At 38.0% G+C, this 23,952-nt stretch overlaps 1 protein-coding gene across 6 annotated transcripts in view; it reads right to left on the bottom strand.

Moving 5' to 3' along the window:
- CRAT (carnitine O-acetyltransferase) overlaps positions 1-23,952 on the bottom strand; it is a 475,040-nt gene that overhangs the window by 335,656 nt on the left and 115,432 nt on the right. For all 6 annotated transcript variants that reach the window (XM_044058286.1, XM_044058287.1, XM_044058289.1 and 3 more), the window contains one exon: positions 12,298-12,351. In XM_044058286.1, the coding sequence (XP_043914221.1) occupies positions 12,298-12,351 (54 nt within the window). The remainder of the gene's footprint in view (positions 1-12,297; positions 12,352-23,952) is intronic.

Below are 23,952 nucleotides of genomic sequence, written 5' to 3'. Positions count from 1 at the left end.
AACCCCCAGTGCCTGGAATCTGTTTCCCAGAATGAGAGCAACAAAACCGTATTCCATGAGCAATCCATTTGGAAATTTGTTTTGAAATAGCCTTACCTAGAGAACTGGAGGCATAAGAGATAAACAACTGATCAGATTTTCTGAAATCTTTAGTTTTGTCCAGGTAAAATCATAGTTGTCTGTGTACGTCCAATGAATGTAAAATCCTTTCCCCTTTGTTTTGAGGATTTGGAAAGAAAGTAGGAAGGTGAATAGTCTGATTTAAAGCCACCTTAGAAATCACCTTAGGCATAAATGTAGGGTTGGTCCTTAAGGCCACTCTGTCTTGGTGGAAAATAAGGTAAGGTTCCACAGCCATGAGAGCTTGCAACTCTGACACCCTTCTAGCAGAAGTCAATGCTAATAAAATAGCTGTCTTCCAGGATAATAACTTAATATCTGAAGCAGCAGCAGGCTCAAAGGGAGGTAAAGTAAGCTTCTCCAAAACATAATTAAGATCCCAAGCAGGAACAGGAGGTGTTCTGGGAGGTCTTAAATTCTTAGCCCCTCTCAAGAATTGTCTCACCAGCTGATGAGAAAAAATGGGGGGATCTGTGTTGAAATGAGCCGAGATAGCAGAAGCATGAATTTTGATGGAAGAGAAGGAGAGGCCCTTAAGCAAAAGATCAGAGAGGTAGAGTAAAATGGATGAAATGTCAGGTAGAAGAGGATCAGAACCTCGATCCCGCATCCAAATACAGAATATTTTCCATATATATAAGACCATGATTTAAAACATGTCGTGCTAGGGCATTGTTGGTTTTCTCCTTCTGTATAGCATAGATGTGTTCTCTGATGCATCCGCGTAGCGTCCTATTAGTTTTACCAATATAGAACATTCTACACAACTGGCACAGACATATACATTCAGAGGATATGCTGATTGCAGGACTACTGATGTGATTTATTTGGTGCAGTAATCAAAATCATGGTCTTACACATTCATTTAAGTTTAGGGTATTAGAAATAGTACATAGGACATGTAGACTGGGGAACTTTAAGAACAGAACGGAAGAAATTGAAAATAAGTGGATACTTAGACTGCAAGCACATAAATATGGATTGAATGAAAAGATAACACTCAAACCATTTTTAGCAGCGAGACCACTTAAACATTGATTTTCATATTATGAGTTTTTATTAGAACTGATTTTTTACATGTATTTTTATAGCGAGTTATTTATGGAAAGATATGTATAATTTTATATGTTTTTTTATGAGATGTCTAGGAGCCTATAGTGAGCCAATAGCTTTATATAAGCACCAGCACTTTTTTGTATGCACTAGCACTTTAAATACAAATTACCAATTTTGTTAATGGATGATACCTTTGGTTGATGCATATTTAAGGAGTAGTTGTCGAGTTGTTCTATTGAAGTCTGATGAAGCGTCGTAGGACGTGAAAGCGCTTACTTTTTTATCCTGTTGCTGTTTTTCTACAATAAATGGTGAACTACAACGCAGTTTTTTGAAGTTTTCTTCAAGCCTTGTCAGCCTTTGGTGCACTCTTGGTTTTCTCTACATGCTTTATCATTGTTTTTATTCCAAGGTGCTTTACTCAGCAGTGAGTATTTTTCATTTTTGTACTAGTTTACTACTGAATGCTCCACAGTATCTTCATGTGGCAACTGATCAGATGCTTCCCATTCTACCCATTTTTCCTTAACTTGGGGACTTTGGATTTTTACACTAAATCCTTCACTGCTCAGGCATTCCATAATGTCAGTTTCTACTGGTTCAACTTCTAATGTACTAATCTTGTGTTCTACATTCCCAATTTGTGATCTTATTTTTTGTATTGTGAAAGTTTCCATATGTGAGTGCCTTTGCCTGCATTTCTCTTCAAATATACATTTTTTTTTTTTTTTTTTTTAATTGATTAGGTTGGCTTTCTCCTTTGCATAAATATTACACCATATCAGATCTCCCTTTCTTTCCAGTGTCCAGGTTTCTTTTTTATACCTTTCAAAAATCTCTAGCTTTTGTTGTTTATATTTTCACACTTCCTCAGTCACTTCTTTTTCCAAATGCTCGATGGTGTCTTGGTTTATATAACATTTTTCATGAATCTGTTGTATTAACAAATACAAATTTGCATTTGAATCTTTGGACAGTTTTTTGTTAAAGTATTTCCTGTAACTTCTCTTTTTGACCATCTTCTATTCAGAAATTCTGGGCTTCTTGCATAATAGTAACAATGCATAATTTCTTTCTTAACTTCAGTAGCCCACTATATCATCTTTATGGCACGTTTCTGGCCATTCAGTGTATGTGTTTTTTGAGGGCTGCTATTTCCAGGGTGGTCATCCTCCCCCTAAATCTGTCCTATACCCACTGTAGGAATGTTTCCATGTCTTGAGGAGTGTACACTGTAATTTTTTTTCCCAGGTCTGGTACCAGTGTACCTACCAGGATTGTGCACTTTTTTTTTTAATCCTGGGACTTGTGGACCCAGGTGTCTTTTTTATTCTTAATCTACTTTTGTCCATAATACGTGCTACATAAAATACAGTCTACACGTCAGTGTCGTCTAGGTAAGATTTTGTAAAAAATAGGGTCTCCTTCGTGGAAATACTCACAAAGACTTGAAGATGAATTAAATTCCAGCAATACTACTCTCTGTTGCTTGCTGACTATCATCTAGGCATCCGGACCCCTTATCTCTACATCCAGCATCTGGATTTCCAATAAGACAGACATTTTTCTTCAAACAAGTGTTTAAATATCTTCACAGAAACTAAGATTATGGTAAAAATAAGTTCAGTGGGGCTGCCCTATGATAAACCACCTTCCATGTGGCATCACTACAGATATTTCAGATTTAAATGAGCTTTACGTTGCAATCATGCTACTCTGACTTCTTCTCATTTTAGTTTTATTCATTTATAATATCAGACCATACCAGGAGTTCACAGTCAAATATAAACAACTTCTTATGCATTCATGAAGAATGCTCTAAACATTTTACTGACACTACATCCAGCACAATCTTTTAATGCATACATATTAAATCAGACCAGAAATGTTTGGTAATTCAATTTCTTTTAGTAAATTTCACTACATACAGTAACTACTAATTCAGGACCAAAACATGAAACTTTTGGCATTTAATGAATATACAACTGAGAAATAAAGCAAATAAATACTCATATCAGTTCTTAACATGCAAGTCAGAAGTATTAATTTACAAAAATTATCTCACAGATACGATTAAACTTATATTAACATAAACTATGCCACAAAAAAAAAATGCCACAACGAAAAAGTCTCAAATTACTGTTAGAAGCTTTACTCAGAGACCTGTTCTGTTTCTCACAAGTGAACAAAACTGGCACAAATGAAAGTTATGCACATTACTCTTCAGAAGTGCCACATGAGACCAAAACAAGCCCTCTCATTAACAATATAGGTAAAAGGCAAAGAACAAATCAGTACACAAGTGGTAATTACTTAATTAATGCTATGGGCAAAGGCAAAACTTGCCCCAGCCTTAGACAAAAAGAGGTAGGTGGTAATGCTTGATAACGGTCTGGACAAAAGTCCAGGTGGCATCTTCCAAGATGTCCCTGGTGGGAACTCATCTGATGAATGCTGTGGAAGGGAGGCTGCCCTAGTGGAATGGGATCGATAATCTGTAGCAAAAATAGATACAGTGTGATATCCATTTGGAAATGGTTCGTTTGGAAATGGGTTTCCCCTCTGCCCCTGGGACAAAGCTGACAAGTATCTGGTCTGTTTTCCTAAAGGGTTTAGTACAGTCCAGATAGAATCCGAGCTGTCTGTGCATGTCCAGTGAGTGCAGAATTCTATTTCCCTTGTTTTGAGTGCTAGAAAAGAAGGTGGGTAGATGCATGGTCTGGTTGAGAGTCACATTAGATACCACCTTGGTCATAAAGGAGGGAGTAGTCTTCAGGGAGACCCTGTCTGCATGGAAAATGATGAAGGGCTCAATGGCCATCAGTGCCTAAACCCTCTGGCTGAGGGGATAGCTAGTAGAAAAGCAGTCTTCCAGGAGATGCATCTCAGTTCTGCTGAAGCAGCAGGTTTGAAGGGTGGTAAGGTTAGTTTTTCTTAAACACAATTCAGGTCCCAGGCTGGTGTGAGTGGCCTTCTGGGAGGTCCGATATTAGAAGCCCCTCTGAGGAATTGTTTAATCAAAGGATGTGAGAACAGGGGCTGATCTGTATTGAAATGAGCTGAAATGGCTGAGGCGTGGATTTTAAAAGAAGAAAAGGAGAGGCCACTATTGAGTAATTCAGCTAGGTAGTCCAGGAAAAGTAGGATGGAAGGTTGTGAGGTACTGCTCCCTCTGGACGGTCTCCAGGAGCAGAATCTTTCATTTTCCTGCATAAGATTTTCTGGTGCTGGTCCTTCTGGCCTCTGTGATAACATCTAGGACCCATTTCCTTAACAGTGGCCCCTAATTTCCCTTTAGAGTATACACCATGCTAAAAGTTTGAGAGTCTGGGTGCAGCATTCCCCCCCCCCCCACCAGAGTCAACAGGTCTGAGATCAGGGAAGCTGCCCGGGAGGCTGTAATGTCAGGCAGTAAGGGGTTACCAATGCTGTTTGGGCCAATCCGGAGTAATGAGGATGGCCTTTGGCCTCTCCTCCCTTATCTTGATTAGTACCTTGGGAATAAGAGGCAGAGGAGGGAATGCATACACAAAGAGGGAGTTCTAGGGGAAGTTCAAGGCATCCACCTTCCACGCTAGGTGATGATATTCCCTGGTACAGAATTTTTTCAGTTGATGGTGGAGGTGTGAAGCAAAGAGTTCCACATCCGGAGTTCCCCACTCCTGAGTGACTTGCAAAAAGGTTTTTCTGCAGAGCTGCCATTCGTGGGGGTCCATCAAGTTTCTGCTTAAGTGGTCTGCCAGGGTGTTTTTGATCCCTGGTAGGTATTGGGCTATCAGGTGTAATCCCATGTACGAGGCCGTCAGCCAGAGGTTCATGGCCAGCCAGGACAGAGGGTAAGTTTGGGTCCCTCCCTGTTTATGTACCACATTACTGTGGTGTTGTCTGCTTTGAAAAGGAGAGCCCCTGGCTTGAGATGGGGTTTGAAGGATGTCCTAGCCTTCTGTACTGCCATCATTTCCTTCTGGTTGTGTAAGGAAAGGTGCTGGGCATCCCAAAGATCTTGGGTGGACATGCCTGCTAGGTGAGCGCACCAAGCAATGTCTGAGGCATCGGTGGTAATGGTCTGCCCGGTTGGGCAGAGGATGAAGTGAAGACCTTGTTCTTGGCACAGGCCTCTGCCCACCATAGAAACTCAGCCCTTATGCAAGGAATCGAAGAGCGAGAGAGAGAGAGAGAGAGAGGTCTCTAGAGGCTGTGTGAGCTGACACCAAAGGTTCTTTAGATACCACTGAAGTTTTCTCATGTGAAGCCTGGCCAGAGGAATTAGACGGATGCAGGATGCCATGTAGCCCAAGGCTTGTAGGAACTTCCTCGCAGTGACGTGACTTCTGGAAGCCAGCTGGTTAAAGTAGAGAGGCAGGAAAGCTCTGCTTCGCTGGGGATAGTGCTCCCAAGAAAATGATCCTCCTGGAGGCTGTTTGCTTTGATTTCTTCTTGTTGATGGTGAACCCGAAGGAAATTAGGAGGGTTTTGACAAAGAGGAGGTCCTGGAGCAGCTTTTCTTTGCACTCTGCCTGAATGAGGCAGTCGTCCAGATAAGGGTAGATCTGTATATTTTTCTGTCTGGAAAATGCTATGGCCAAGGCTAAGCATTTGGTGAATACCCTGAGAGCAGCAGATAAGCCAAAGGGTAATGCAGAGAACTGAACGTGCTGTGAGCCTGCTCTGAAGTGCAGGTACTTCCTGCAGGATTCCCTTATGGGGATGTGGAGGTAGGCATCTTTTAGATCTAGGGTCACTAGCCACGTATTTTTTTTTGTCAGTATAGGCAGCAGATGTTGCAACATTAGCATTTTGAATTTGGGGACCACCAGAAAGGTGTTCAGAATGGATAGATAGGATGGGGTGCCAAGTGCCCTCTTTTCTAGAAACAAGGAAAAGTCTGGACTAAAAGTCTTTGCCTGTTTGATCTGAAGGGACAGGTTCTACTGCCCCTTGGGATATGAGAGTTTGGACTTGTTTCAATGCCTCTGCCCACTGATTTGGAGGAAAGTCTGGGTACTCTCTTGGAATTGGGAGTTCGGTGAAAGAGAATTTGTATCCCTGAAAAATTATCTTTAAGACCCATTGGTTTTTTGTTACAGAAAGCCAATTTTCTTTGCAGAAGGACAGCCTTTCTCCTAGCTTTTGGTGAATGAAAGGAGGACAGCAGGGGGAGAGGAAGTCATTGAGAGTTTTTGTCATAGAGGGATGGCTCAGAACTCCCTGTCTTTGGAGCTGGAGTGGTCTACTGTTTGGTTGTCCCTGGGATTGCAGTCTGTGGTTCGTCCCTGCAGGGCTTACCCTGCCCCTGTCTGCTAGGTACAGGAAAGGACCAGTGCTTAGAGGGAAAATTCCTATTGAACCTAGGAGGTTGTACCTGAAAGTCATCTTTTACTGTTTGCATCGATTTTGCTTTGTCTTCCATCTTTTCAAAAAACTCTTCTGCTTTTACTCCAAACAAGCGGTCCTTATCCAAGGGTGCATCAAGTAATTTAGACTTGACAATCAGGGACAGGTTGTTCCTTCAACCATGCACGTCTCCTAATGACAGATCCTGACACTGCTGCCCTGCTTGAGGCTTCTAGGGTATCGTATCCACAGTGCAATGAGCGAGTGGCCACTTGACAAGTAGAGTGCAGTAAATCTACTAGCTCTTTCGAACTGGCTCAGTCAGGAAAGGTTGAAATCTTTGCTTTAATAGTTCTAAAGTGTGTTGTTATTTTAACATGTGGAACTGACAGTTGAGTGCTCTGACAGCTAAGGTTGCAGAGGTGTACACTTTTTTACCCAATCTGTCCAGAACTCTGGAATCCTTGTCAGAAGGCATGGGATTCTTTGCAGAACTAGCCTTAGCTCATTTTGGTCCCCAAGTAATGACCTCTGGGTCTGCAGCAGGATTTCTGTACAGGTATTTGTGAGAATCCAGTACTCTAATACCTGTCACGTTTAGTGGGAGCAGGTGGGAGGGCGTCAGGAGCTAACTGGATTCATGGAAGACATCATCCACCACCTCTAAGATGGGGGGATGGCCAAGGGTCTGTGCTGGGGCAGGTATAGAAACTCGCTTAGCCTTTTCTTAGACTGAGAGAAGTCCTGGGATTCCCAGTGGAAATGTTCCCTGAGGGTGTGAAGGGTTTCCCAGAAGGAAATATCTTCTGGTGGGGAGGCAGAAGGAATGGATTCCTCTGCATCTAAATCCTCATAAGCAGTCCGATGTTGTTGTTACTCTTCAAAGTCTGAATAGTCAGATTCCTCCGAATCCTGTTCTGTCAGTATTTCCCGAGAAGGGTCTCTTCCTTATGGAAGTTGTGGCATGATGGCCCCTGATTAGGGAGACAAGATCCTCCGCCATTTTAAGCATTTGGGCTTGAGGTGGAGGAAAGCAGGAGTAAGATGGAGGTTTGAGGTAGACTTGTTGCCTTGCTTCTAGGCCTAAGGTTATCCATCAGTCTGAGAGAAACGGTATTCGGATAAAGAAGACGTTTTGTTTTAGTGTACATTTGGTAGTGCGGAAGGCCTCCTTGCAGACCTCTCAACAGTCCCGAATAACTCTGTTTTTACCGAGTTTTGGGGTCCCAATAATGGGGTGCCACGATTCTAGAGTGGCACCCTATAATTTCCGATTTTTCGGATCCATTTTTTAAATTTTCGCGCTTTCGGCGGTGATGTAATCACGTGCTCGCATCTGTTTAAACAGGACTGCCGTTTCTATCAAAGTTTATCCATGCTCGCGTCTAAAATTTACTTCTGCCGGTCAGGCAGAACACAGGATTTACTTTACTTTCTGCCATTCGGGCAGAGGACTGCCAGAGCAGTGCTATTTTTCACTTTACATGCACTTGTCGGTTTGTAGATTTTGAAGCATTTCACCTAACTGAGCTTCAATAATTTCATGCTTTTGCATTTGTTAAAGTGAATGAATGTGTGCATCACTGACATCAGCAGACAAGAGAAAGGGTAATGTCGGAAGTAACATAAAACAGTAACACTTCAGTGTTAAGGCACTGCTTACATTTTCTACACTACTGTTTTGGGAGCTATTTCATAGCAGGCATAGTCGTACAGTAGTACATTCCACAAACTACTTTCAAAAATGAGATTACTGTGAAAACAGCTGGAAGCGGTTAGTTTATATATAACCATAACAATGCACAAAATAATATTGTGGTTATGCAGTACACAATAACATTTGCCTGAAATGTCTTACTAACATTAAGTAAACTATATTATTTAATGTTTAAACATACGACATGGCAATAAGCATACTGAAGTTCTTGCATATCAGCACATCCAGACTTGGAAACTAAACAAATACTGATAAACGGCTGCAGAGTACAGCATTCATTCCCTGATCGTCTTTTCTCCAGTAAAAAATGTAAACCGTGAATACTGAAATACTATAAGAAAAACAGCACCACTAGCTTGCTTTACTTATTTAACGGATCGGCTGTAGGCTACGTTTATTAAGTGATTACTGTTACTATGCTTTTGAGTCTGCTTTTGTTTCACTTTACTTATTTAATGGCTGAGATGAGGACAAACAGCAGCAGCTTTACTTATTTAATGGCTGCAACTGCAAGCATATTGCATTTGTTTATGTGTGAGCTCAACTCAGATATGTTTCAAGAGCAGATTGTTTTCTCTGTAGAGGTTTGTTTCTCATGCATGAGTGTAGGATAACAATAATTTGCTTAAAAAATCAATGCTGTGCATAATTTTAAATAAGTTTAGACAGAAGACTGCTTTCACTTCAGCAGTTTGTTTTCTTGTATGAATGAATGTGTTACACTGGGGTGAAGGGAAGGCTGTCAAACAAAACAACATACACAAAAACAAGATTTGAATCGTGTTAAAGATAAAAGTTCCTCACATATGGAAGTTCATTTCCTGCATGTATATGAATAAGAGGAAGTTGGTTTTATGTCTTGCCAACAGCAAATAAATACAATACAATCAAGGTACATAATGTAAGAAAGTCTCAGGGGAAAAACACTGTTACTATGGAAGGCAACCTTGTTCAAGTGTGAAATGTCTACACAGGTATCAAATTTAAACAAATAAATTAACCCTGACTATCACTAAGCCTTCACAATTGTATTAGTGGGATGCAAATGTGAAAAAGGGGAGTTTCTTTCTTTAACCACCCCCTCCCTCAAAAAAATCAAGGTGCACAGTTTAAAGAAATTAACAAAACTTCAGCCACTCCTAAGCACTGTACCAAGGGATCTGAAAGCAAAGGCATGCAGCACAAACTTAAAAATGAAAAGTAGAAGTGTTTATATATTTCTCCTGGCAGTCCATATCCTAGCCACCTCCCCCACTTTTAAACAGGACATCACCTATGCGTTCAGGACCTTCACATTTGTGCACTTATGACAGAGCTTTTAACAGTTCACTTAAACCATTGTAAGGCATGCCTATTTGTTCAATGAGATTTCCTTTGCCTGGATTAAGAAACAACTGGGCTCCCATGGGATTTACTCCTGGAAAGCTCTCTCTATTATTTTAACAGCTGCAGGAGAAACTGTGCTTTTGTTTACATATTGGCTGCAGGCAGGAGAGCTTTACTTAATGGAGAAAATGTGCTTTCCTTTTCCTTTAACAGTTGCAGGAGAAAATGTGATTTCATTTACATATTGGCTTGCAGGCAGGAGAAAGTCACTGTACTTTATTTAACAGAGAAACTGTGCTTTCATTTTTTTACTGCTTAGGAGGAACTGTGCTTTTATGTACATAGTGGCTTGCAGGCAAGAAAAGTATGTGCTTTACTTATTTAACAGAAACTGTGCTTTTGTTTTAATTTAACGGTTGCAGGAGAAAGAGTGTGTGTGGCAGAATGTCCGGAATGCTTGGCTCATACTTTTGGTCTGTTGTCTGTTCCTCTGTGGTTTTCGGGCAAATCCATTGAGAACTGAATTCACTAAATAATGATAGCCATTTAAGTTTCAGTCTTCCTACCTTTCAGGAAACACATGGTAACACAAATTCTAGCAACTTTTCTAAGATTATACAAGCAATGTTTAAAATGTGTCCCTGGTTTTGGATTTTGTCCCACCCCCCACCCCCATAAATTTTGGCTTTTTCCAGATTTCTTGTGCTGCATAGGTCTTCAGGGAGAGATAAGTTTAGTGCTGCTTATGGCTTATGCCAAGTCTGTTTGTGGTGTTAGTAGTGCAACAGGTACAATACTTGCTTTTGATACAGAAGGCTGTGGGTTCTCCTCCCACAGTATGTAGATGGATTGCTGATACTGTACTGTGTTGTAGCAGTAACCACTTCATTAGTTACAGATATATTACTATTTACATATTTACTAATATTGGTGGATTGGAGAAGTTACTGAGACTTATGATGGAAATGTTCTGAACTGGGCAGTTCTGTCATTATTGCTTCATGCATTTTGTTTCATTGCTTACTGTAAAAATGTTCAAAACGTGCATCAAAAAACACATGCATGTTTTGTGTGCAAGAGGCCTATGATTTGAAAACAGCCCAAAGGTAATCTTTATCCACCACTGGTCAGACCAGACGCTGGATGCATTTTCATTGAATGTAGGTTTCAATGCTGTTTTAATGAAATGTGAGTTTCAAGGGTGGAAAAATTTTAATGCCAAGTCTATTTTCATTGTGAGACTGTATTGCTTTGTTTAGCTGATGTCTATTAGCATTTGTGCATTGTGCTGTAAAATGTAAAAATAAAATCCAAATAATCACTGTAGAAGTAAAGCAGTATGCACAGTAGTGTTTATGGTAAATGGGGAGTAATAGCCAGGTAATGGGACATTGGAATGGCTGCAGGAAGACTCTGGTGCCATATTTTGGTTGTCTGTTCTTTAGTTTGTTTGAAAGTTGGTATCCCACAATTCCATTGAAATGTGTGGGGTTACATAATTATGTATGCAAATTTTATGTTAATCAGTGTACAGATTTGTACCTATTTTTCATGGGCCTTGTTCAGATTTTTTATGATTCCAGGTTGAGAGGTATGCCTCCTTGGAAGCCAGTGCTGCATCCCAGCTCTGGACCGAACCAAGGCATAGACAACCAAAGGCTTGGAAGATGAAGATTTCCTCTACATACCAGTCTCCGAAAGGGTCTCAGTAGAGGCCTGTGAAGGTATCGTGTCTGGCATCAAGGGCTGAAAAGTGCCTCACTGAATTTCAGAGAATTTGACAACCTGTTTAGTGCTAGAGTCATCAGAAGGCTTAGCCTTGAGCGGTCGATCTCTATCTTTACGTTTTTTTGGAATGAATTGTTGGCTGATGGATGCAATATCAAAATGCCAAGACGGAAGATGAAAATACCTGGCTATGACAAATGGTTCTTGCGTTAAAGAGGGCAGAGAACCAGCAATAGGGGACATTATGGTCTTGGCCTAAACAAGTGAAGCAGTATGAATGGAAATCTCCGTATGGGATCTGCTTTCCAGAGGCGAGACAATTGTTAACTTTTTTGGACATTGGTTAGTGCAAGAAAGAGAGATCCTCAACGGGGTACTTCACTTTAGATGTTTTCAGCTATAATTCAACCTCTGGTAGTGACCGATTGACACACTTGTGAACTACTTCTGCTATAGGCTCCACGGCAAGAAAGACTGATGTAGTGGCATTGGCTGCCTTGCTTTATAGCATTGATGACCTGATGTCAGTCAGCAAGCGACAGCAGCCGATGCAGAAAAACACTGAATCTGGTATTAGGGCCGGCGGCTACCGCGGCAGGGACAGACCACAGGTGATGACTGCAACAGTGAAGAACATCTACAGCAGCAGGGCTAGGCACCTGACAGTGTAAACTCTGGCTCTAGATGAGTCACTGCTGAAGTGACATCCTGGCCCCATGTGCAAAAAATGGGATAAAGGGATTGTGGATGCATGGATGGAATGTATTTAATGCTGTGATTAAGTTGTTTACATAACGGCAGTTCTCCATAAAGGATAACATTTCAAAATCAAGTAAAATGCTAAACATACAAATCAAAGGAATATATATATTTTTTAAGATAGAGGTACATTTTGGATTTTAACTTCAGTTTATGATTTCAACATTTCTCTTAAGTATTAGCAACCTTTAGGCATGAAATAAAAACTAAACAAATACCAGTACATGCAAATTCACCAAATTTAGCATCCTACTTACTTGTCAATTATCGTTTTAAAATCCAAAACTCCAGCAATAAGCTTAGCAGCATACCTAAAACAAATATATAAAGATGGCATCAGATGGTAACTACACTAAGTAGATAACTTAGTTAAGCTTCGAAAGCAGAATCACAAAAGTACCAAATATATCTGCAATCCTACAAAAACAAAGGAATTTATCTGGTGCAATGACACTAATGGAATTCACTTCCTAGAACACCTTTGTCCAAACAGGACAGAAAGCTAGACTACAAGATGGCATGGATCAGTGAAAGCTCGATGGGTCTCTACATCCTCCTATTCGCTCATACGCTAGAAGGTAGATAACCATAAGGCAATTTGATCTAAACCCAAAAAGATCTGTCAGATGACCACACACTCATTTTAGAGGTATCTTATGTATTGAATATGTTGAATTGTTCACATTTGCACCTCACGTATCACAGACTTTTCATTAGGGTTTAGGGTGATGGAAGTTACCTGTAACAGCAGCCACACTTTTTTTAAATACTAGAAGTGTCTGCATTCAGGAAAATGCAGTCTAAGCACTGTAGCTGGTGTACAGACATAAAACAATACAATTTGTAATTTACTACAAATTCCTAGACAGGGATTCATAACCCATGAGAACAGTATTAAGGCCCCATTACACAGCCTGAGACTGCCAAAGATGTGGTTTAATAATTGTGTTCCCTGGGATAAAATGCAAAGCGGACCGACACAGACACAGCTCCCATAAGACAAGTACTATAATGCCCAACACTGTTCTCAGATAACACACATACTGAAAACACCTACACAAAGATATGAATTCCTATGTATTTACTCAAATACAGACAGCCACACAAAATCATACAGCTCTGCTATCAGATATACATAATCTTTATCCAAGATTCCTAAAAGTACAAAATGTGAAACATTTCTCTATAAAAAAAGGGGAGACTTTTTAAATATAGGGAGAAAAACAAAAACCTCTTTTAAAAAAATATATTTTATATTTGGGTGGCACAATGGTGCAGCAGGTAGACTTGTCACATCCCAGCAAGACATTCTCTGGTTCAATTCTTGTCTGGGGTGCTTTGTGTGGAGTCTGCATGTATTCCCTACATGGGTTCTCTCTATGTGCTTCTGTTTCCTCCCACATTTCAAAGACATGCAGTAGGTAGAATTGCTGCACTAAATTGACCATAGGTGTGACTGTATGTGCATATGTGTGGTTGAAAGAAAGAATCACTGAGGGCTAGCCACCTGGCAGTGTGATGATTGGCTCTAGACAACTCCCACTGTTGATGTTGCACCCCGATTCCATGAGCAAAAATGGATACTGATTTTATATATATATATATATAAAATCTCGGCATACATTTAACTTCAAATGACACTACTGTCAACAAGCATAATGTCGATAAATTGCCATTATGCAGACTGACACGCTACTACGCATGGAAAAAACAAATGAAAATTTTGCGGGGGGGAGCTTGCTCTGAGCAGCCCTATGTGGTGGGCTTTGCCCCCTACACTCCCTAATTATACATACCAACAGACAAACTGCACAATTCTCAGGAAAGGGCAAATTTGCCAACCCTGAGAATCATGTTAACCATCTGTTAGTTGACCATACTGTGCTAACTAAAAAAAGCACTGTTTGATGAAAGTAGCAAAATGTGTGTGTGTACACAATGTAATATTTATGCAAGTGATTCTGTAGTTAAAAACGTGAGGTAGGTTTAGACAATGATCTTGAATGCAAAGAAGAAGATGGCAAATTGAATTCCAAGCCAATTCCCCACCAGGTTTGAATGAGAGAATCAATACAAAATGTTTTTTAAAGAAATATGGTAAAAACAGAAAAAGAATTAAATTAATTTAATTTTGAGTATCTACTGAATATTTTAATGGACTTTTATGACTGGTGAATTAAGGTCATGTGATATTTAAGCAAGTATATATTCAGCTTGTCTGGTACAATTTAATTGCTCTGATGAAGTCTTGGGAATAAAGATGAAAGCACTAAACTAGTTGAAGGTGTTTGTTTTTTCAAGTTTTTTTTTTTTTTTTTTTTTTTTTTTTTACTGCAGTGGGTTTTGTTGCATCATTTAAATCAGCCAATGCACTTTTTCTTAGGGCTAAAAGTTTTTCTGAAAGCTATTTTTCACATCTGGTCATGGAATACAGATAAGAAAAGCACAAAAAGCAATCAGTGTAAGTGGGAACACAGGCTGTAGCATGCACTTTCATTTTAGGTTAAGTAATACCTGTGGGTGCGGCTGCTGATTCGGGACAACTGTTTCTATTTGGATGGTTAAACTTCATTCTTGAGAAGTATATAGTTTTGTACATCTGTTCTAAGTTTATAAGGGATGGGGTGTTCTGAAAATATATTTAGTTTTCTGGTTGAGGGTTTTCATTAAAAGTGTTGAAAAATGTGACATACGTGCAAAAGGAGATGAAAAGAAACAACTGTTATAAAAGATCAGACTGCCAAACAGTGTGTGCATGTAACTCAAGAGCTGGAATATACACTCAAACAACAAACATATACAATAGGTAGGAACAGTGGCTTTTTATCACAATGGCTATGCTATCTATACTACCTTGGAACATAAATGGCCTTACAGGTTTAGACAAAAACAGTACTGAATTATTAAGAAATGCAGAGTACAAACAGAAATACTGCAGGAGACATATCTGTAAACAAATAAGGATGCAAATTTGACAAAGAAAGGATTTCAAGATGGATATTCAATAGAATATCAAGGACAAAGGAAAAGGGGAGTAATTGTAATAACTACTGCATGGGTTTCAAGAATGATAGAAGCATACCTCTCAACTGTCCACATTTTCGCCTCATATTTTTGGTCTGTTCCTCAAAATGTGTGCTTTTCAGTATTTTTGCAGCAAATCACAGAGGGCTGAATTCATTAATGATAGGCATTTGAGTTTCAGACTTCATACCCTTCAGAAAATGCATGACAACAGAAGATCTTTTCTTCTAGTAACCTTCTATATATTTAGCAATATTTAACATTGGTGCTTAATTTGGGGAGGCTTTGTCCTCCACATTATTTTTGGCTTTGTGCAGATTGTTTGTGCTAAGTGGTTGAGAGCTACGACTAGGATGGAAAAATGAAAATAATGGTGGCAGTAATGGCCCATCAGCAAGGAAGGGGGATTACACTGACATGTACTTCTATTCCAGCAAAAACTGCAAACATTGACCTTAAAATTTAGGAAGAAATCAAACTTTCAGCAGGGAATATTATGTATATGTGGAGAAAAACTGGATTTACATCAGGGGGATGCAAAAGGGAAAGTGTAACAAGAGAGGGTAGTTTTCTGAAGAAAATTTATGAAAATATTTGGTATGGAAGATGAGATTTGGTAATAGGAACTCGCATACAATTTACATAGTATTCCACAAGGTACAATAACTGGGCTAGACTAGTTAGAAATTACATTTCACAGGAACATGTGCATTTAATTGAAAGCTTTGACACATATCCAATAACTATTTCAGATCATGCATAAAATCCTGTAACTATTTCAGATCATGCATAAATAAAACAAATATAAAAATGCATGGTAATGAAATAAGAATGAGGAATTTAAGGAATTGGTAATGGAAATTTGAGTTATTAGTGAAAATAGAAATATCTTCAGAAATGACAGCTAGTGACTGGGACAAAATGAAAATGTTGATTAAAATAGGGTAGAAATAAAAGGGAAAGATATGGTTATAAATAGTAATATACGAATATGAATTACTTAAAGGGTCTGACAAAGGTTAAAGTACTTAGAATAAAGGGAATCTCTCACAATAAAGAGAGGTGCAAATGCAGTGTGCTAAAAAGAAAATAAGCCAGTATCTGGATAACATGCATGACTTTAGAAAAGCAACCATTTTTTGATAACTCCAGAGCACTAAACCTTTTAGTATAAGATCTCAGGCAAGACAGAGTAGAAAGGGTCATCTACAACAAGAAAAATAACCAGAGATCCTGTAGTGGTATTAGACATATACAAATATTCCTAAAAATTATGAAATAAAGCAGAAATGTGGAAATAAAGATCACAAATGGAAATACTTATGGAAGACAATTGGGTAGAAGCAGATGAGGCTCAACAACTAACGGTTAAGATATGAGGAGATAAGATAAAACAGTGACATATAATCTTCAGGAAAGTCTCCAGGAAAAGATGATATTCTTGTGGAAGGCAGGAGGGAGAACAGTGATCAAGATCTGAAAGATTTTATTTAAAAGTATTTTAAAGGAGGGGAAGCATCATAATCTTGGAAAAAAGGTACAGTATCTGTATTACTTAAAAGCAGCAAAGACCTAGCAGTCCCAGCTCAATACAGACCCATTTCAATTCTAAACCATGATTATAAAGTGTTATCTCAATACTGGGTAAGTGTGTCAAAGGCATTGTTAAAATGGACAGTAGTCATGGATTAGCGAGGTTTTGTGGAGGAGAGGCAAACATTTGGCAACATTAACAGAATGATGATGATCCAGAGGGAAGCAGACTTAAGAAAATACTATCATTGTTGGTGGGTCTTGAAGCAGAGAAAGCATTCATTCATTCAACAGAGCAAGCTGGGATTTTATGTGCAGGGCAATGGATGCATTTGCATTCCATGATGCAATATGGTTTATTAGGACGACATATAAAGGATCAGAGGCAAGGATTAGAGTGGGAGGGTTCCTCTCGCATAAGTTGTGTTTGAACAGAGGAAACAGGCAGGGGTGTCCTCTTTCCTCTTTATTTGCTTTCCATTTAGAGCCACCAGCAAAGTAAATAATGGATTCATAAATGCAAAGATATAATTGGTATGGCAATAAAGACATTATGGTTTTATTTGTAGATAATATTTTGTATCTGATAAATCCAGAAAATGACATCTCAGTGTTGTGGAGCATTTTGAGACGGTTTTAAGTCATTTGGGATATAAAATTACTAAAAAAAAATAGACTATAGCCATAAATTGTGTGCCCAAACATAAATTGTTTCAGCAAAACCTATAGTTAGGGGGTCTCAATAAGCTGAAGTATTTAGGGGTATGAATTAAACGGGCTTCTGTTATGGCAACTAAGGATATGTGGGAAGAAATGAAACAAAAGATAACAAAAAAATGGGAACTGGAAGCTTTTATTAACCTATATGGATAGTAAGATACCAGCAGTGAAAAAGTGAAAATGGCAAGTTTTTTTTTTTTTTTTTTTTAAATCAACCAGAGGAGAAGTTGTGGACAATAATTGATAAAGAGTTGAAGGAATTTATCTAAGAGTGGAAGAGAACAGTTAATTAGGATAAGTTAAACCTTACAATAACTGAAAGTGGTTTAGGATTACCTGATCTGAAGGAATATTTCAGAGCTACACAGTTAAGGCTCATATTGGGTCTATATCAGTTTACTGAAAGCCCATTTAATCAAATACCTTTTCATCGATCCATTTTTGTAGAACACTTTTCATTGAAGTGTTTGTCAAACTGAAAGTGATCAAATAATTTTAGTTGGCCAACAACCGGAATTTAACTTGGCTTTGTTTTACAATAGTACATATTAGGATGTCTTGTAGCAAGGCACGCCTAATCTCTGCCCCACCATCCAATACTAGGTGAAAGTAAGGCAATATTCATACCAATGGCTGCATAAATATTCATTATCTTAGTATTTTACCCTTTTTCTCAATGCAGTGCGATCTCGGAGTGGGTATATTTAATTTACTGGGAGGGTGCCCTGCAAAAGTGATGCAAAAAATGTAGTTGCTGTTAACATTTTGATTTGTAAGGCTACACCTACTTTTGCAAATATCGGATTGCGAAGTACTACACCATTAAAAAATACAAAACGTTGCAATTAAAAATTTAAAACTTACTATTAATTTTTATTCAAATATTTTTTTGAAATATGGAGTTTTACAGTTTAATATAATGGTTAGGTAATTGTTTGCATGGTCCAGAGTTGTTCAGTGATGCCACATGTAACATTTTAGGGTGACCAACTAAAATAATTAAAATATTGCGTTCATCAATTATACTGTTTGCTAAATTTGTAGCTCGAGGAAAAGGGTTTGATGAATAGGTGTTCATTAAAATGAGCATTTAAGTGATACAGACCCCATATACATACCACAAGCAGAAGATTATAATTCAAAACAGAAAAGGGAGGGATGACAGGGAGGGATTTCAAGAAATGGACAGAGTGGGATTCTGGATGCAGCTCCTCAATAAAAATAACCATACAGAATATTAAATTCATAAAGTAGCAGAAAGTATTTTAAAAATGAAACCAACACAAGAATGGAGAAATATTTTGCCAATAAGGATGACTGCAAGTAGGAGTATATAAAATAGGCAAGAGGGGACTGTAGTTTACTGCAGTAAACTAGCAAAGGAACCAAGGTATTGGAGCAAATACCTAGGTGGAAAAGTAAAACAGTGGAAGAAGGCTAAAAAGACATTTGGACTGCAGGGTAGAGCTTGCGTAAAGTCCAATATCAATTCCTGATAAGAACACAGGGCGTTCGCCTTCCCTATTTACGTCAATTCCTGTCTGTTCCTGTCTCATCTTTAGTCCTCTCCCAGATGTGAAAACCAGCTTATATGCTTTCAGAAAACATTAACTTTTAACCCTAAGAGAAAGATACACTACCTTTAAATAATCTAAATTATGCATTGCTCTAGTAAATGCATCAAAGTATTTAGTTATCAGAAAAGCTGCTGTTATTCACTTCGTCATTTTAAACTATTTTTTTTTTTTTTTTTTTTTTTACAGAGCTGCTTGTCCTTGCACCTTGTGTCCAAACACCTTGATTTATTGCAGTCACTTTTAGTCACCTTGTTTCCATGGAGCCTAAAAACAATGTACTTCTGAACATTTATCTGTTAAAGGTAAATTACATTGTGGTCTCTAATTAAAACACACTCACACTCTTGCTTAAATGAAATACTTGTCATTAGATTAAGCCAAGGGAAAAAAATAAAAGAAAACATTTTAACTGTACATACATTATAAATCAGGCAATTTTACACCCTATTCCCCAGCCCAACATTCCAATACAACAGCCGATTAAACTAAACATGCTTTTGTCCAGTCTTTATTCTCTTTTTATCCCATAATGTCTACATCTTCAAACTAAAAAAGAAAAAAAAAATACTTCACTTAAGTATCTTTCACATACAAAAATCACTGAAATGCTTTACTAAACAGCATGCAATTTACTAAACAGCATGCAATTTATACCATGAAATGTTTTATACAAATGTTAAAAAATGTACTTAATTACTTTCTTTTTTTCCTCCCCTTTTAGTGTCTTCCCAAATATTAATGACATTAAGTTGGACACTTGTTAAACTTGTGAGTGTGTGTGTGTGTATATGGGGGGGGGACGACTGATAAAGTCAACAAAAATCCCAATCTTTCTCAGCCTCTTTTCTTGTAAGCCAGACAGTAAACTCAGTTAACCAGCACCCATGGGGATTGGTAGATGCCAGATGTAGCTTCTAGTTGCATGCTAGTTGCTATTAAAAATAGGCCTGACTAATACTGTACCCTATACCATTTGTTTGGTTTGACTTGTTCTCAGGTTGAGAAGAGGGAGAAATTTATTCCCATCTTCTGTTTTTAAAATTGCAAAACTAAAAAAACTTAAGGTACATTTCTGTGGGGGGGAAACAAGAAAGTCCAACACATGAAAACTGTACTGTACTTTTGCTGGTTGCTTGAGTTCCGGTTAACTGAGAGTTTACTGTACTTCACAGATGTGACTGACACACTATAGTCCCACATTTAACCAATAACTTCAGTTTTGCTGGACTTCTTGTTCATCTCAAACTCCCATCCCCAAACTTCGGTTCAAGTCTAAGGTACTCCTGAGTCTTCTAGTCAATTCCTGTGTTTTTTTTTTTTTCGTCTCTCAATTATCCTTGGAACACTGGAAATGCATTTCACTGGCAAAGTCTCTCTGTGAGCTTTACTATTGGAAGAATAAGAAGCAGAGTCCCCTACTGTTCAATGATTCACTTTTTATTGGACAAACTTTTGTATTCCCTCCTTAGACTGAGCCTGCTCTGTATCAAAAAACGATTTTGATCCTCTAGGGAAAAAAAATATTTTGAAGACAGCTGGATACAGCAGCTTGAATCTCAAACCTCTCTTAACATTCCCAGATTGCTAGGATACATTTGATTCTCTTCTGCTTGGTGTACAATGAATTATTTTACACAAACACACTGCGTCCTGTTTTTAACACTTTGCCCTTTTGCCACAGTTTTGTCAGTATCATCTTTCTTTGCTGGTATGACAGGTCTTGGGTGCTTTCTTATGGCCAGGTTTGGAGCATACACACATGATGTGAGTTTTCAATTAACAAACCCTTCTGTGGATATCAGTGCAGTTACTTATTTGTGCTTTCATAAAACTAAGTCTGCTCCTTCCAGTTCCTCTGGTACAGCAAAAAATATCAGATTTTCTCTGCATGCTCTGTTCTCCAATTCTGCCATTTTTAAACAGATCTTCTTAAGCAGTCTCACTCAGCCAGCATTTTCAACATTTTGACCTCTGATTTTGCAGTTTCATCAGTTAATCTGAACAGCTGTTTACAGCATCTTCCATTTTTCCCCGAGACTGATGTTACTTAAGTTCATATGCTCTTTCAATGCTTCCATTATTTTAATCTAATTTTAACAAACTTGACTGATGTTTCCCTCTAAATTACTGGAAGCCATGTGTTGTACCAAAGATGGAGCTTGAAGTGCTTTTTGCTGAACAGCTGCAGGATTATTCTTCCCAGTGTTCTCTCCCCGTTTTTTTCTAGTCAATTTTCTTCAGGCTCAGAGTTCCTTATTTGATAGCATCCGGCAGAGTACTTACTAGCCAGTAATTGAATTTTACTGAAACAGGTAGAATTACTAGCCCTCATCTATCAGTTTCTTCTTCACTATGAGTGAACAGTTTGCAGCCATCTTGGGAAAGACTGGGAACCTATGTTTTGGTAGTGTAATGAATTGGCAGATTTGAATAATTCCCTGCCCTACAGAATACTCTGTCAGAAACACTGAGTAAGCAAATGGCTGTAACTAAGGACATCATTCTTTTCAGCTTGGACACAGGATCTGAATTGCCTAGACATACTAAGGTCTTAAGTTCAATTCTCTTGGCTGCCAAAAAAGCAATTACTGGAAAATGGAAATCAAAGTCTAAACTAACTATATTTGAAATACTGAATATAATAAAAGAACTAGAAGGATGTTTAGAAAAGGGAAGAAAATTGCAGAGAAATAAATGGGAATTGTGGGAACTATACATGCAAAATAATGTGCAGGAGGTGTGAGGCTTAAGGGAAGGCAGGAATTCAGCAATATAATGTTGGACTGATGACAGTTACAAAGAAGGAAAATATATATGATGTATACTGTAAATAAATGGAAAAAATGCTAAGGTGGTATGGAGAATGAAGGTGCAAGATCAACATGAAAATCCAGAAAAAAGACCAGCACAGTATAAGGTTTTCTTTATTGAAAATAATATCTAAATGCAATCAAATGCGCTGTCTGCAGGATCGACTGGATTTGGATTTTAAACCACAAAAATGGTGCCGTGCAAACCAAACTGATAAAATAATAAAATGCACAATCTGAGGGCTATAAGAAAACTCGCTTTTATTAAACATAAACAGTATTAAGCTCTTTCACCCCTACAAACAGAGACTTCATCAGAATAGAATTCAACAATATAAAGACACCATTTAAATATCCCTCCTCTCTCTAGGACACAATCGTAACCATCCAATCACTGCCCTATCAAATGTCATCAGTAAATGCTCCAACTAGAGCTTAACTAAATAAATTCAACATTATTATATAAACAAATTTCAATAAATGCATAAAACATCCTTATTTGTGCCAACCACTGTTAAAAACATGAAGGAACGTGTGTTATAAATATTAAAAACAAATTATAAAAATCAAACGCATTCAGGAATACAAAAGAATATAAAACTGTTGCAACATAATAAAGCATGAAAAACTTTAATTCATTTTTAGAGATTCATTACATAAAGTAGATTAAGTAGACAATTAGTTCATTGTTCCAAACATATTTATATTTTATTAGTTCTTTCATACAACATCGGAGAAATAGAGACGGTGTCATTCAAACCTGGGGGGAACATAGCAGCCAACCTGAAATGTCACTCTGGAAAAATATGTTAAGGAAAGAGGAGACCATCACTCCCCCGGGGTTAAACTCAACACTCTCCAATATACCAAATGTAAATTTCCTGAAGCCCATACACACCAGGGAGCGCACATATAAACCACTATTCTGTTTTTCATTCTTAATATCATTAAAATGTTCATAAATCCTATTTCTAAGGGCACAATTGGTTTTACCCACATAAAACCTCCCGCATGTCACACACATGGCCAAATAGACCACCTTAATAAAGTTGCACAATTACCTTTCCTAAATGTAATCCTATTACTCAGTCTATTCTCCAAAATAATATCAGTTTATTAATATACCCACACTGACTACAGGCTCCGCAAGACTTAGTACCATAAATAGAATCTTCCATCAAATTGGTCGTCTGCAATAATCTTTTGAAATTAGCACCGGTTTTATTAATACAGTGGCCCCTCACCCACCTTTTCATAAATATCAGGGTTAACTAAAAATATTCCAGTTCTTCCTAAACAAATCGTTTGTTTGTCCTGTCAAATGATTATATTGTAATATACAAGCTCTCTCGAACTTGGTCTTAGTTTGTGACTGCATATTTTGGTCCTTATCTAACCCTATATCTAGAAGGGCTTGTACAGTTTCTCTCAATTTTGATACACATCCTCCAATATTTGGTCTACCCACTTCTTAGGATACCCCTCTCACAAAACATAACACAAATGTTCGCCAATTCTACCTTTACATCCTCCAAATGGGATGTCATAAGGACAACCCATATGGCTTGCCCTTAACAATTTGTGCTTTTGAATGACTACTATTAAAATATGAAGTATGAATTACAGAAGGTATCCTTACAGTAGATCCTGGATTTAAACCCTCCATTGAGATGGGAAACAAAAATATTCTGATAATTAATCACAAATCATATTTCTAAGTAAATTCCAAAAACTGGATAGTATTCCTCAAACAGTGCACAAATTTATGCATATCCTCTACTTTGCCTTTCCACAAAATCAAAATGTTATGCAAAAATCTGGTTATTTTTCTCCGATGTTGTATGAAAGGGCTAATAAAATATAAATATGTTTGGAACAGTGAACAGTCTACTTAATTTATGTCTGAATCTCTAAAAACGAATGGAAAAGTTTTTCGTGCTTTAATATGCTGCAACAGTTTTTATATTCTTTTATATTCCTGAATACTTGTTTGCTTTTTATATTTATAATGCACATATATTCCTTCATGTTTTTAACAGTGGTTGGCGCAAATAAAGATTTTTTTATGTATTTATTGAAATTTATTTACATAATTATGTTGAATTTATTTAGTCAAGACCTAGCTGGAGCATTTACTAACATCATTTGGTAGGGTAGTGACTGGCCGACCACAATCCTATCCTAGAGAGAGGAGGGATTTTAAATGGTGTTTGTATACTGATGAACTGTATTCTGATGAAGTCCCTGG

The sequence above is a fragment of the Protopterus annectens genome, chromosome 16.part0 (assembly GCF_019279795.1).
Source record: "Protopterus annectens isolate FY-2018-M chromosome 16.part0, PAN1.0, whole genome shotgun sequence".
Taxonomy (NCBI): Eukaryota; Metazoa; Chordata; order Ceratodontiformes; family Protopteridae; genus Protopterus; species Protopterus annectens.
The sequence above is the reverse complement of the archived record's forward strand: the minus strand, read 5'-3'. Positions and strand labels throughout refer to the sequence as shown.